A 13,289-nucleotide genomic window follows, 5' to 3' on the forward strand; every position below is an offset into this window, starting at 1 on the left:
GAGGATGTTTGCTGCCGACTCTCAGGGCCACAGGAGAGGAGGGGGACTTCAAACCTTGTTGTTGTAAAAGAAAATGCGAGGAAAACATCGAAGGGTGCCGATGATGGTAAATGAACCGCTTAAAAACACTCGAAAGAGCCGCAGCAAATGAGAGCAAGAGGGACTAGAGAGTGACATAAAGAAAAGCTAACTGCAGTGAAGCAGGCAGCGGACAGAGGCAGGAGGAAGGACGAACAGGCATGTGGCCCTGCGGCTGGAGGGGAGGAAGTGTGGGCGAATCGGTGGGGTCCCAAGCAGCCTTCAGAGGGGATTGTGTGGCATGCTGGCTAAGTGGACAGGCTGGATTGGGTTGTGTCCCTTCCTTCCTCCGAGTGTGGGGCAGGGGGAACTCCTTCTCCCCTGATGGTCCTCGGCGTGGAGGGCTTATTTCAGTTAAGGTCTGCAGGGGATCGCTTGCCAAGTGATTATCTTGGGGGATGGGGTGGAAGCAGTGGTGATTTTTCCCTCTTCTCATCCCACATTTCTGAGCATTCGTGGTTATAATTTTGTGTGATTTATACGAAACATCCTATAAGTTAAAAAGTGTGTTAACTGAGCATCAGCTTGGGGGGGTCAGGGGAGGCAGAACAGGGCACAGTAAGAAATCATCTCTGTTTAGAAAAGGAGCTGGGGGGACTAGAATCCTACAGTCTGGGAGCTGGTTGTGCTGGGTTGCTGAGCCCACAGCTGGAGGCATGGCAGGTGCTGACAGTGCAGTGTCGTGTGTGTGTGTGTGTGTGTGTGTGTGTGTGTGTGTGTGTGTGGTGTGGTGTGGAGGAGGGCAGAGGATGGCAGACAGTCCTCAGTGGAATGTGCGCCGAGGTGTCGGGCTGGGCGGGCACTGGCTGGGGGTGAGCTGCTACTTCTACAACTTCCTGTAATTACCCTGCAGCTGAGCGGACCGCCCTCAGCCCCTGCTGGGCAGAGGCCCAGAGCAGCCGCCTGCCTCCTGTATGCTTGGGAGTCCTGCTCTCTTGCATTGCCTCTGTGATGCCATTGTGAACCGAGGACTGCAGCCTCGCGCCTGAAGATGGGGAACTCGTACGCGGGGCAGCTGAAGACAACGCGGTTCGAGGAGGTCCTGCACAGCTCGATCGAGGCCTCCCTGCGCTCCAGCCAGCTGGTGCCCAGGCCCATCTTCTCCCAGCTGTACCTGGAAGCTGAGCAGCAGCTCTCGTCCCTCGAAGGTAGGTGACACTAGCATTGGTCTGAGTAGGTTGATGTGGGGACCAGGATGCAGCAGACCCGGGTCATTGGGAAAAGAAAGTGTCTTGATGAAAACGAACCCACGTTTCAGTCAGGATGAAACTATGGGTGGGATTGATGGGGGACTGGAAGAGTTGCGACTGGCTGTTGGGAGCTGATTGATAAGGGCTTCTTAGACACCAGGCATGTTAGCTTGGGGAGTTAGTGATCAACTTGTTTTGCACCTTTTGCTGTGCCCTTCAGTCGCATGGCCACGTCTTTGCAAGGTAGCCCAGGTCATTTCTCTCTGGGGCGGTGGAGACCAGAACCCCTCCTGGAACTTAAAACCTCCCCGAGCAAACCCTCAGGAACTTCATAGATACTAAGAATTAAATGGCTAAGTGAGCTTTTGCTTGGGGATGGCTGTAAAGTTTATTTAATTATTTGGGGAGTAAGAGCTGTGTGTGTGTGTGTGTGGGTGAGAGAGAGAGAGAGCTGTGTATTTTCACACCAGAAGCAACCCCACTGAAGGGGATTAAAGGATGTTAGCTGAAGTACATGTGGTCAATTAACCAGGGAAGCATGCAGTGTGCCAGGTCTGGAGCTGGGAGCTCTGGTGAGCATGTTTCTGTGTTTGTGTTTCTGAGTATGTGAGTGTGTGTATAATGGGTTATTTAAGCCGTGAAGAAGGATTATGGAGAAACAGCAAGGATTTCAGTTTTTAATATATATATATATATTTAGTTACTGATTCATTCATTCAAGACAGAGGAGAAACATGCTCAGCTGTTGCTCATCTCCCCACAACGGCCAGGGCGGGGCCGGAGTTGAATGCAGGAGCTGGGCAGGTGTCTCCTCCCAGGGTCTGTGTTAGCAGGAAGCCAGAGGCAGGAGCCCAGTGTTGAACCCAGGCACCCAGCGAGGGACAGGGCATCTTACACGCTCAGCGTAACATCCGCCCTAATGGGAGCCAGGCTTTCAGTTTTGCTGGCGTGCATGGTGTTTGAGGACTCCCGCAGGTCGACCTTGGCTTCTCGTGGCCTGGAGAAATGAGATGTGATACTGATGGCCATCTTCCATGTTTGAAGCATGCCTTAAAGCCTGGAGTGCCCCCACCCCACCCCTAAGCTGAAGTCATCGCGACCCTGCAGGTGTGGGGCCTCTGGGGTGGCAGAGCTGCATGCTTGGCTCGGAACAGACTGGGGTGACCGCAGCTTTTACTGCTGTCCATCAGTGGCCTGCCTCTCCCCACCCCCTCATCGGGTCTCTAACGTTTTAGCTTCTTCTCTGCTGGCTTGGGCATAGGAGCTGGCCTCTCTGTGACTGTCCCGTTTGTCCAGTGTGCACAAGTCCCCTGTGGTTTCAGCCTTGAGGTACAGGCATGGCGGGAGGGGAGAGCCTGGACAGTTGGCTGAATGTCACCATAACCCCAGCTGTTGGCTGCCTACAGTGTTGTAAAGCACACAGAGCCAGCCAGCCAGTGGGGAGGCGCCTTGTTTTGTCTTTGCTCACAGGCAGCTAGAGTGCAGAGAGTATATGTGCCCAGGGTGCCTGTACTCGCCATACAGCGTGGCTGGAGGTTGTGCACGTGCATGGGGCGTGAGGCAGGCCCCCCATCTCTCTGTTCTGTGAATCAGGGCTCTTACTTGCTACTGCCTCCTGGAGAAACTGTCGCTCTTTCCTGATAAAAACAAGCCCAACATGGGGAATGAGTAACTATTAAACAATACAGATAAGTCCCTGTAAATCACCAACTTGGAAAGAAGATGATTGAATGCAAGCACTGCAATGAACAGCCTCATCTCGCTCCGTGCAGGCAGGTCAATAGGAGCCACTGAGCCTCCCGGTTTCATTAGGACCACCTTGGGTGCCCTCCCCGTCCTGGAAGCTGTCAGCTTGCACCTGGTGCGTCCTGCAGCTGCTGCAGCCTACTGGTCTAGCCAGCTCTGGGCCCCTAGCCTGATTGCAAACCTTGGCCTTTAACCATGCTTCTACTCTAACTGTCCTGCCTTTAGAGCTCTGCTTGACTTTGGGGCTTCAGACTCCCCTCACCCCATGTCTGCTGGGAGCCTGGGTTCCTTCCTTTCAGCTCAGTGTGGTGACAACATGAGGGTATCCCAGTGTGCATGGCTCCCGAGGTTCTGCTCTGGGGACGCCTGTGGCTTTGGCTTTGGGGACTGCCTCTTTGATTCTTCCTGAGATGTCTCCCCAATGCTCTCAAATCTTGGGTGTCTTTCTTTGTGGCCTCCTCTGTGTGGGCTCGAAAAGGAGGTTCGTGTTTCAGAGCTCTGGGCCTTCCATGCCTCACGGGGACTTGCTGCTCTGTGGAGCCTCTTCTGCCCTCTGCCACAGCCGCCCCTGCCTGCGTTGCCGGTGGAAGGCAGTGCCGGCTATGGCCTCTGACTCTGTATTGCCTGGGTTGTCTTTCTGATCTTCCCTCCACCTCTGTGTCCAGGGCCCCGAAGGACATCAGGGGCTCCTGCTTCTCTTTCAGCCATGACCTTCCCAAGGGCTCCATCCTCAGCACATTCTGTGCCTTCTGCCCCCCAGGCAGCTCAGTGATGGTGGCTGGTGGCCTGCTCGGGTCACGTCTGCAGTGCTCAGGGAAGCTCTGAGGGCCGTATCTCCCTGCACGAGCTCTGTGGAGCTCACGGTTCAGGGCCACCACAGGGGCTGCCTGGGCCGACCCCCCTCGTGCAGGACGTTGGAAAGTACTCTGGTTTCCTCCCATTCGTCTTGGCTGTCAGACATGACTGAGAATGTGCGGGCTGTGTAAGAGCTGTAGGCCAGTCTCCTGTTGAATAAAAACACTCATGTGTTACTCAGGTGACTGATGTCCAGCATACAAATATTCTTGGAACACAAATGCCTATATCTACCTACTGGCTTTGTGCTTGGTTGTTTTTTGTTGAAAGTGTATTTACTTATTTGAAGGTCAGAGTTGAGGAGAGACAGAGAGAAAGCAAATCTTCCATTCACTGGTTCGCTCTCCAGATGGCTGCAATAGCAAGGACTGGCCCAGGCTGAAGCCAGGAACCCTGAGTGTCACCCAGGTCTCCCACATGGGTGGCAGGAGTGCACACACTTGGACTGCCTTTTGCTGTCGTTGCTGGGCAACCAGCAGGGAGCTGGAGCAGAAGTGGAGCAGCTGGGACTTGAACTGGCACTCATATAGGTTGTAGGAACAGTAGGCAGTGACTTTACCTGCTGCACCACAACTCTGGCCCTTGTGCTTGGCTCTCATAAACTAATTACATGTGCAGACAAAGTGGATGGTAAAGAAGTAAACACACTTGAAGCCTGTGGGCTGTGAGATGTGACATCAGCTCTTCCCCGCCGCAGTGGGGAGGAGTGACAGCACCGCCTGCTTGCCTGCGAGCCCTGCTTCACTGGGCGGCATCCAGTTGGCATTGAGTAGATAGTGGGCAACGCTCCAGGGCCCTGGGCCTGTGTTGACCAGGGGCTGTGGCAAGGGGAGTGCTGAGGGCTCACAGCAGCTGTCTCACAAGTGCTCACTCTGCTTTTCACATCCAGGTGGCAGCCGAATGGACAATGAGGATGAGGAGGAAGAGGCGGAAGGGGGCCTGGATTCCAGCAGTGCCCCAAATCCCTGCCAGCTGCACCCTGTGCCTGACGGCTGCTGTACCATGGATGGTGAGGTCCTGCCCACCCCACAGTGTGCTGGAGCCCCTGAGCGCCCTGCACCCTGGGGCTGGGCCATGCCAGTTCCCCAAAGGCCCCTAGCACACCCCAGGATGCCCAGTCAGGCACAGGGCCCTTCAATGTTTCTCTGGAAGTGGGCAGTAAATGGTGAAATGCAGGCACCCAAGACTTCCCATGGCCCCACAGCACGCCGCTGTGAAGGTCTCTCAGGGTGGTGGCTATGCCCATGGTCACCAAGAGAGGGGGAACCACAGACAGCCCGCATCCAGACCAAATCCCTAGCAAGGTCACTTCCAGTCCCTCGGCTATTTCCTGCTTCTGGAAATGGACTTTCTTAAGAGGAAATACATCTCAAAGCTGTAAGATAGCAAAAGGCTCAGCAGCGTACAGGAAGGCCTCTGCACTCAGGAGGTTTCTCTGAGCCCTGGGTTCCCGGGTCCTTGGTCTGCTTGTGCCATGACTGTGCCAGGCACGGCAGGCAGCTGGTGGCAGGTGCACCCAGGTCTCTCTGTCTGTGAGCTGCATGCTGTCACCTGCCAGCTTTCACGCACATGGTTCCCCCTGGACCTCCTGGCCCTTCTCGCCTATTCTGTGTAAGTGGGTGCTGTCAGCCAGGAGTTGCCTTGGTAGTAATTTCACGTCTCAGAGCTGGTTTTGAAGCCCACCGGGTTGGCCCTCACAGTGGCTGAACCCTGTCTCCCCCTCCTAGGCTTCTGCCAGGCTGGGAAGGACCTGCGCCTCACCTCCATTTCCAGTGACCCTATTGATGTCCCTGCGGGCTTCCTGCTCGTGGGGGCCAAGTCCCCGAGCTTGCCCGACCATCTCCTGGTGTGTGCCGTGGACAAGAGGTTCTTGCCGGACGACAATGGTCACAACGCCCTTCTTGGTGAGTCCTTGCTGCATTGGCACCTGCAGGGGTGGGGGAGGGCGTAGAGCTGGTGACTGCCTTTGGGATCCCCTGTCACACACCTGGTGGCCGATGTCTTGGAGGAATGGCATCCCAGCAAGATTCCTGCCCCCTCATGGATTTCATCCTTTCATGGCCATTTTCATTTCATTTCATTTCATTTTGCTCTTTGATTCTTCAAAACTTCCCGAGTGTCTTGCTGGACTGGATCAGAAACCAAGTAACAGAGCAGAGGCGAGCGAGGTCATGCGTGTGTCCCTGTCCAGTCCCAGTGTCTGCCGGCCTCCCCCGCCCTTCTCTGCCAGTGCTCCCCTCCTGACAGGTGGCCACAGTCATCCTTGGCTGTCGCTGTCCCGCAGCGACGGACTTGGTGCACGGAGCCGATAATAACACGCGTGTACCCTGACTGATGGTCAAAGCTGAAGTTTATTAGGGGCATCAGACTTTATACACTGAGAGTCCGTGCTGTTTCCCTCTCTTGATTGGCATTCCTTTTGTTTTGTATATCCCACCAGGTGTTCTCATTTACATGCTGTTTATACCAAAGGTAGCCATTTGGTTGTTGTCATGCAAATACTGTCCAATGAACTGCAAACCTGTGCTCGCTGACCTTCCAGGCTCACAATGTCCTCCTACACTTGGCCTACTGTGGGCTTGCAGCTTTTAAGGAACTTGCCCAGCGGTAGCCAAGTCAGGACCCAAGCCATGCCTTCCTGGCTCTAGGTTCTGCCCTCCAATGGCTGTGTACCCCAAAGGCTGTATGAGGGGTCAGAGTCAGGAGGGTGGGGGCCTTGGCTTCCGGCACCCTGTGGCCTGGACTTCAACACAGAGTTGAGGCCAAGCCTGGCTTCCAGGTGCATTCAGGCAACATTATTATGCTCCTACTGTGTGCTTACCCCCCTGCTCACCCAGTGTGTGGTAGAAGTAAGTTTAACTGTAGAGGAGAGGCTTCTAGATTAGAAATTTCTCTATCAAAACTTGTAGGTTAATTACTAGCTCTGTCCCTGGAGGTGGGAAGTACACTCGTGTCATTAGATAGAGATGGGGCCCATTTTTGTGAGGTGCTGTGTGAGGGAGCCGGGGGAGGGACAGAGGAGAGGGGAGCATGCCTGCTTTCAAGCTTCAGACTGCTCTGGGACGAAGGTGAGGGTGGGACAAGGTGCTGGCCCCTTTCTCCTGAGGTCTCTGGACTCTGGCCAGTTCTTTAAAATAAGGAAATCCCAGAAGGTACAGTCTGCCTAGGAGCTGGCGGAATCTGGTTCTGAATCTCAAACTGAATTTGTTTTCCCAAGGCTCAGGGAGGGGGTTGGTTAGGGGACTGGGGGTGGCTGTGCTAGTCTTTGATCTGGCCAGGGGCATAAATCAAAGATCCTCTGCCCCCTCTTCCCGCCCATGGAGCCAGAATCTCCTAAGCTGCCTGCCAGCCTCGCAGCGCCAGCTCCTGGGGTGGCCGTAAGTGTGCAGGAAGTAGCAGCCTTGTTAAGTGCTCGCCAAAAAGCCAACGGAGCCAGGCAACAAGGGCCTCTTGGGAATAACAGGACTTTTCTTCTTTGATAATAGGTTTATGCCCCAGGCTTGCACACTTAGCACTGTTTAGGTTTCCTGCAATTAACCCCAGGTGGCTGCCCAGGGTCTGTGGCCTCACTGTCCTGCAGGGCTGTCCTGCAGGGCTGGGCGCCTTTTAATGACCTATAAAGCAGAGCCTGGGAGATGTCCTGGGGGAGCAGGGGCTTTAGGAATCCTGTTTCAGTGAGTTTGAATCCACCAGGGATTTTGTCTAAGAAAGCTGAAAGATTAAACTCCAGGCGTGTGTTCAGGGTTTGTTTTTGCCCTTAATCTGTCTAAATCGGCTGCTTACGAAGATGCTGGAGAAGAAAGTGTGTCTCTCTGGAAAGTTTGTTTCTTAGCTCCATTTGCGGGTAGAGGGTTAGGCAAGCATTTGTGGAATGTGTAACCCCGGCCTGCAGGCCAGACACTCAGTCTGGGCCCACGGTGGGATACCCACGTGGGAGAAAGATCAGTTGCCGGGTCCACAAGGGCTGCCGCTCAGTAACGTCCCCCTAGATCTTGGGGCAGGGGAAATGCCAGAGGGTGCGCTGACTCTCTATGCTGGGAGAGGTGCCCATGGGAGGAGGGGCTTGAGACAGGGCCAGGGAAGTGGGTACAGACTCACCAGGTGCTAGCCAGCATGGCCAATCATGAGCCAGAAGCAGTTCCAGATCAGCTGCAGCCACCAGCGAGGCGGTTCGCTTGTCACCTGTACAGAGGGGCTGGCTCAGGGTCATCCAGCTGGGACTGGCAGGTCCTGAGCTGGAACTTGGTGGTCGAGCCCTGGTGTTCCCATGCAGGAATGGACCTGGGTATCTCAGGCCGAGGGAGCCATGCATATAGAAGAACTGGGTTAGCATTGCCCTTGGCTGCAGCTTGGCTCACAGGGAGAAGTGGGCAGAGCTCAGTTGGGTTCTGCTTGGAGGAGGCTGGGAAAATGACAGAATGTCCCAGTTCTCACTGCAGAGGGGGAAGGGAGAGTGTGATGAGGGTGCGCCTGCCCTCCGCCTCAGCGGGGCTCCAGCTCATGGCCAGCCTGGCCTTTTTTGCGACTCCTTCCTCTTGCTCCACTCCTGGAATGTCACACATGAATCCCAGCAGGACATGTATGCACCTGTTTTGGTTCAGGAGGTTTATCTGAAGGACAAGTGCTTTACGTGGTAAGTCCTATACATATCTAAGAAAAGTAATAGTCCTGCAAGAACACCAAATAGCCAGTGTGTTCAGACTTCTCTTTTGTTTTATTAAGGATTTGTTTGAAGAATAGTTAGAGAGAGAGAGGGAGAGGGAGGGAAGGAGGAAGAGAGAAAGCTCTTCTATCTGCTGGTTCATTTTCAAATGGCTCTGGTGACCAGGGGTGGGCCAGGCCCGAGCCAGGAGCTTCCACTGGAACCCAAGCACTTGGGCCATCTTTTACTGCTTTTCCCAGGCCATCAGCAGAGAGCTAGATGGGACATGGAGCAGCTAGGACTTGAACTGGCGCCCATATGGGTTCCTGGCATGTGCAAGGTGAAGATTTATGCACTAGGCTACCATGCTGGACCCTTAATTTTTTCTTAACTGGTGGATCCTTTCTCCATATTTTTTTCCTCCGACATTCCATTTTTAAAAAGCACTAAGGATGTTAAACGCGGTGGTCACCATTTTTTGCTTGGTGTTTTAGGAAGACCTCTGGTCAGTTACACATGCGGGTGGGAGAAATTGAGGCAGCATTGTGGATATCTGCTGGCCTGAGCATGGGAAGGGTCTTCCCTTCCATCCGTGGGCGCTGGACCTTATGGTGGACAAAGCAGTGTCCCTGTCACATGAGCAGCAAGAAGCCACATGGGCTTGTATTGGCCATTTGTCAGGGTGCATTTCAAGTGGCTTTGTCACTGCCGCTGCACCGTGGGTGCCCTGAGATGGCGCATTCCAGCCACTGATGGCCAAGCTCCCGGCATCTACTCCAGCGTGCCCTGGCCGTGCCCTGTGGAACCTTGTGGGATCCAGTGCTTGGGGTGCCCACTGGGCTGCATCATGGAGCCTTGGTCTTGGAGGTCTTGCAATGTACCCGTTTCACTGATCTGACTTCTCTGGAACTCTGGCTCTGGCTAGTGTCCAAGAAGCAGGGTCCCTGAGCTGTGTGGTCCTTGAGTGAGGCAGTTCTTACCCGGAGAAGCCTGTTCGTTCCCTCTGTGGGGTTGGAAGTGCGCCCCCAAGCTCATGAGATGTTCTGAGTCTGCCAGGCCCGGCCTCAGAGCTTCAAGGGCCATCCTGTGTTACAGCTGAGGCTGCTTTTAGTTTAATTTAATTCAATTTATTTAAAAAGCTCTTGGGCCATGCTCCATTGCATTCCTAGGCACATTAGCAGGGAGTTGGAGCAAAAGTGGAGCATCTGGGACCTGAACTGTGCCCAAAGGGGATGCTGGTGTCACAGGGGATGGCTTTACCAACAGGGCCACTGTGGCGGCCCCCGAGGCTGTCCTGGTCCCCGGACCTTGGGCTGTGCCAGGCCCTTTGCCCTGCGCACTGGCTGGTGGGCTGGAACCTGGACGTGCAGTTTCCCTGTGCTCTGTGCTATTTGAAACCTACCTTGGAGCTGAGCTGGAGCGTTCCCGTCCGCTTCCTCCTGCAGGCTTCTCCGGGAACTGCGTTGGCTGTGGCAAGAAGGGCTTCTGTTACTTCACCGAGTTCTCCCATCACATCAACCTGAAGCTGGCCAGCCAGCCCAAGAAGCAGAAGCACCTCAAATACTACCTGGTGCGGAACGCCCAGGGGGCTCTCACCAAGGGGCCCCTCATTTGTTGGAAAGGCTCAGGTGAGAAGCTGGACTCCAGGAAGGGCCTGCGGGTGGGGCCTGTCCCTGCAGCCGGGCAGGGTGCCCGTCAGGGCAGTGCTGGCCAGAGACCGTGTGCAGGGAGGACCGGTCATCTGCAACTTGGTGTCCTTAGTGGCGGGCTACATGTAGGGGACATTCTCAAACTGACAGAGGCTGTACTGTGCTGGGCCTCCCTGTGGGGAGCACTGGGGGACAGTCCTGTCCGCTAGAGGATTTTTGGCAAAGTCTGGGGGCTTTTCTGACATTGCTGAGAGGTGCAGCTGGCATCAGGCGAGGGGCTAGAGGAAGTGTTGTCCAGCCCACGGCGCCCGGGGCAGTCCCTGGCCCAGAGGAGGCTGAGTCTGCCTCAGCTCCCGCCCCAGCTCCCCCACCTGGAGCCCGGAGTGGCATTTGTCCTGGGGCAAGGGGTGAGGCCCGCCGTAGGCTGTTGCAGGAGAGGGCTGTGGGCTGCACTCTGGCCTGTCTGTCTCCCCAGCCTCAGTAGGCACTGAGGGCGGAGGGGAAGGGCCTGCCCTGGAGGGACTGTCCCTATGATGGCCAGGGGGAGCGGGCTGGTCTCCCAGGCAGGCTGCTTGCTTTCCGCCCTCTTTATGCAGTGCTTCCCATGTGCCAGTCCCTGCCCAGGCCCTGGAAATGGAGTGGCTCTCCTGAACCTTGGCTTACCATCTGTGGTCGCTTGGCACAGCAGGCCCTCTTGCAGGGCAGACCTGCCGCTGGCATCAAGCCTTGTGGATGGAGGAGGGCAGGTGGGCTGAGGCATGGCATCTTCCTGTGACAGTCCTTGTGCTCCCTGTACCTTCCAGGTGGGCGTCAGCTAGTGCCCCCTTGTGTCTGCCTCTCATCCCTTCCCTGCTCGCTGTAGCCCCCACACCTGGCAGACAGAGTTGCCACTGGGCATGGAGCCAAGGCAGAGCCGTGCCCTCCTGTACAGCTCCACGCTGCAGCTGAGGCTGGCATGATGGTGGCACCTGCTGGGGCTACTCCCATGGGAGCTGCCTGGGAAGTGGCTGGGCGACAGTGGGAGAGGCTCAGGGGTTTTCTCCCATGCGTCTGTCCTCAGAGTTCCGAAGCCGGCAGACTTCCGCCAGGACCGGTTCCATTTCTGTCTTCCCGCCACTGGACAGCTCGGGGGCTCCGACTGCCTTCCCCAGCGAGCCTGCTCCTGGAACCAACCCCGGCGTCCTGGTGGGCGCTCAGCAGGCAGGTGAGACCCAGGGTGCCAGGCCCTTAGGCCCAGTGTGTCCAGCAAGCCCAGCCGACTGTCCTGCTTTGTACTTTATCTGCGTCTTGAACCTGAAGTGGTTTTCAGCAAAGGCTGTGCATTTCACTTGGAAAGCGTTTCCACTCTCCTCCCACTGGACGCGTGATGTGGGCAGCGAGGATCATGTGCCGGGGGTCCCTGTGTCCCCCAGGCCACAGTCTGCAGCTCTGTGCCAGACAGACTAGATTGGGGTCGGCCCTGGAAGTCACCGGGGCCTGCTGATGCAGCTGCTGTGGTCAGCCCGAGGGCCCAGTCATGAGTGGACACAGCAGGTGTGTGTCCACGTGCTGGCCGCGGTGTGCCCACGCATGTGTGGGCTCCAGCAGGCCCCCACCCATGTCGGGATCTCCTGAATCCCGACCACTACCTGTGAGCAGCCTTTGGTTTGCTCTGTACTAACTGGATAGCCGAAGTTCAAAAGATCAGAGGCTTGGCCGGGACTCCACGGGCAGCAGGTGGCGTAAGCCAGGCACCTTGCCAGGCTAAGCTGCCCTGTGACGCATGAGATGCCAGTCTTCTGGGGACCCTGGAAGGTCCCTGCTGGTTCCTCTTCCCTTGTCCAGAGTCCTTGTATTGTCCTCTAGTGGCCTGGTCTGGGACATGATGACCTAAGGTGGCTCCACGCCTCTGTGGAGTCAGCTGTGGGCCTGTCACCCAGTGTCCAGGACCAGCATATCTGCCTCACTGGACTGGGAGCTGCTGGTGCCACCTCTGCCCAGTGATAGGGCAGCAGCTCCCCTGTTTGCCTGTGAAGGTAGGAGAATCTCTTATTTGCTGGTGACCATAAGCCCTAGTCAGGTGATGGTGGGGGTTGGTCCCCCTTGGCGTGGGCTCCTGGCCAGGCCCCGTTCTGGGCACTTGGCTCCTGCCTGCTCAGTTCCTTCTCACAAGGGCTTTAGCCACACCCACTATCATCACCCCTGTTTTATGGACGAGAATGTGGAACGGTCCTACCTGGTGAGCTGGGGTTCGGCAGGGGCTACTGCTCCCCCAGAAAGTGAGTGCTTGGTGCCATTTCTGACTTGAGTGTTTTCTAGAATATCCTGGCTGTTAGAACCAATGATTGTCCCCAGAATATCCTCAGGTGTGGGGAGCCCTGGGCGCTGCGAGCAGCCCAGACCTGGCTGGCTTTAAACCTCACTGGTGTTGTAGGCTGTGTTTGGATACAGAGCTCCACTCTGGAGGTTGCAGGAGTAGTGAGTGGGAGCAGGAAGCCGTGGGGTCTCCTGTCCTTACACCTTGGTGCGAGTGTGTGCACGCGTGTTTGTGTAAGTGTGCTTGCTCATGTGTGTGCTCCAGTAGGAACATATGCATATGTGTGTGTGTTAATGAGTGTGTCTGTCTATGCACCAGCAGGGCGTGTGTATATGTATCTATGTAAATGTGCTTGTTCACGTGTGTGCTTAAGCAGATGTTTGCTTGGGTGTGTGTGTGTATGCATGTGTCTCATAGGGGCACAACTGCCCTCTCGGGAGTTCAGACCTCCTGATGAGACATGCCAGGGCAGGTGCCATGACAAAGTGACCTTGTTAGAACAGAAGAGAGGCCACTTCCTGCTCACCCGGCTGGCAGAGCCTCCTGGGAACTGATGCTCCCCTCCTCTGCCTCCAGGACCGCCTTCTGATCACCCCTCACTCAGTGCAGTGCCTGGCCCCCCCATCTTCAATGGCAGAGACTCCCCGAAGCACCAGCAGCTGATGAAGAAGAACCCGCCTGCAGCGCCACGGCCTCCAGCCCTAGCTTGCATCCCAGGTGCTGGCCCCCTGGGGGTTCCCACTCTTGGCCAAGGCCAGCAAGGGGACAGCAGCTCTTGGAGTCTGCTTTCGTATCAGTGAGGGTCAGCAGGTGCTCGGTCAGCCGTAGGTGTG

At 56.0% G+C, this 13,289-nt stretch overlaps 1 protein-coding gene across 3 annotated transcripts in view; it reads left to right on the top strand.

Annotated features, from left to right (window-relative positions):
• Positions 1-1,069: 1,069 nt before the first annotated feature.
• GREB1 (growth regulating estrogen receptor binding 1) overlaps positions 1,070-13,289 on the top strand; it is a 43,499-nt gene continuing 31,279 nt past the window's right edge. For all 3 annotated transcript variants that reach the window (XM_040993922.1, XM_040993923.1, XM_040993925.1), the window contains exons 1-6: positions 1,070-1,226; positions 4,759-4,878; positions 5,597-5,773; positions 9,957-10,139; positions 11,221-11,364; positions 13,033-13,173. In XM_040993922.1, the coding sequence (XP_040849856.1) occupies positions 1,070-1,226; positions 4,759-4,878; positions 5,597-5,773; positions 9,957-10,139; positions 11,221-11,364; positions 13,033-13,173 (922 nt within the window). The remainder of the gene's footprint in view (positions 1,227-4,758; positions 4,879-5,596; positions 5,774-9,956; positions 10,140-11,220; positions 11,365-13,032; positions 13,174-13,289) is intronic.

Source organism: Ochotona curzoniae, unplaced genomic scaffold (assembly GCF_017591425.1).
Source record: "Ochotona curzoniae isolate NIBS_2020 unplaced genomic scaffold, NIBS_Ocur_1.0 contig_883, whole genome shotgun sequence".
Classification (NCBI taxonomy): domain Eukaryota; kingdom Metazoa; phylum Chordata; class Mammalia; order Lagomorpha; family Ochotonidae; genus Ochotona; species Ochotona curzoniae.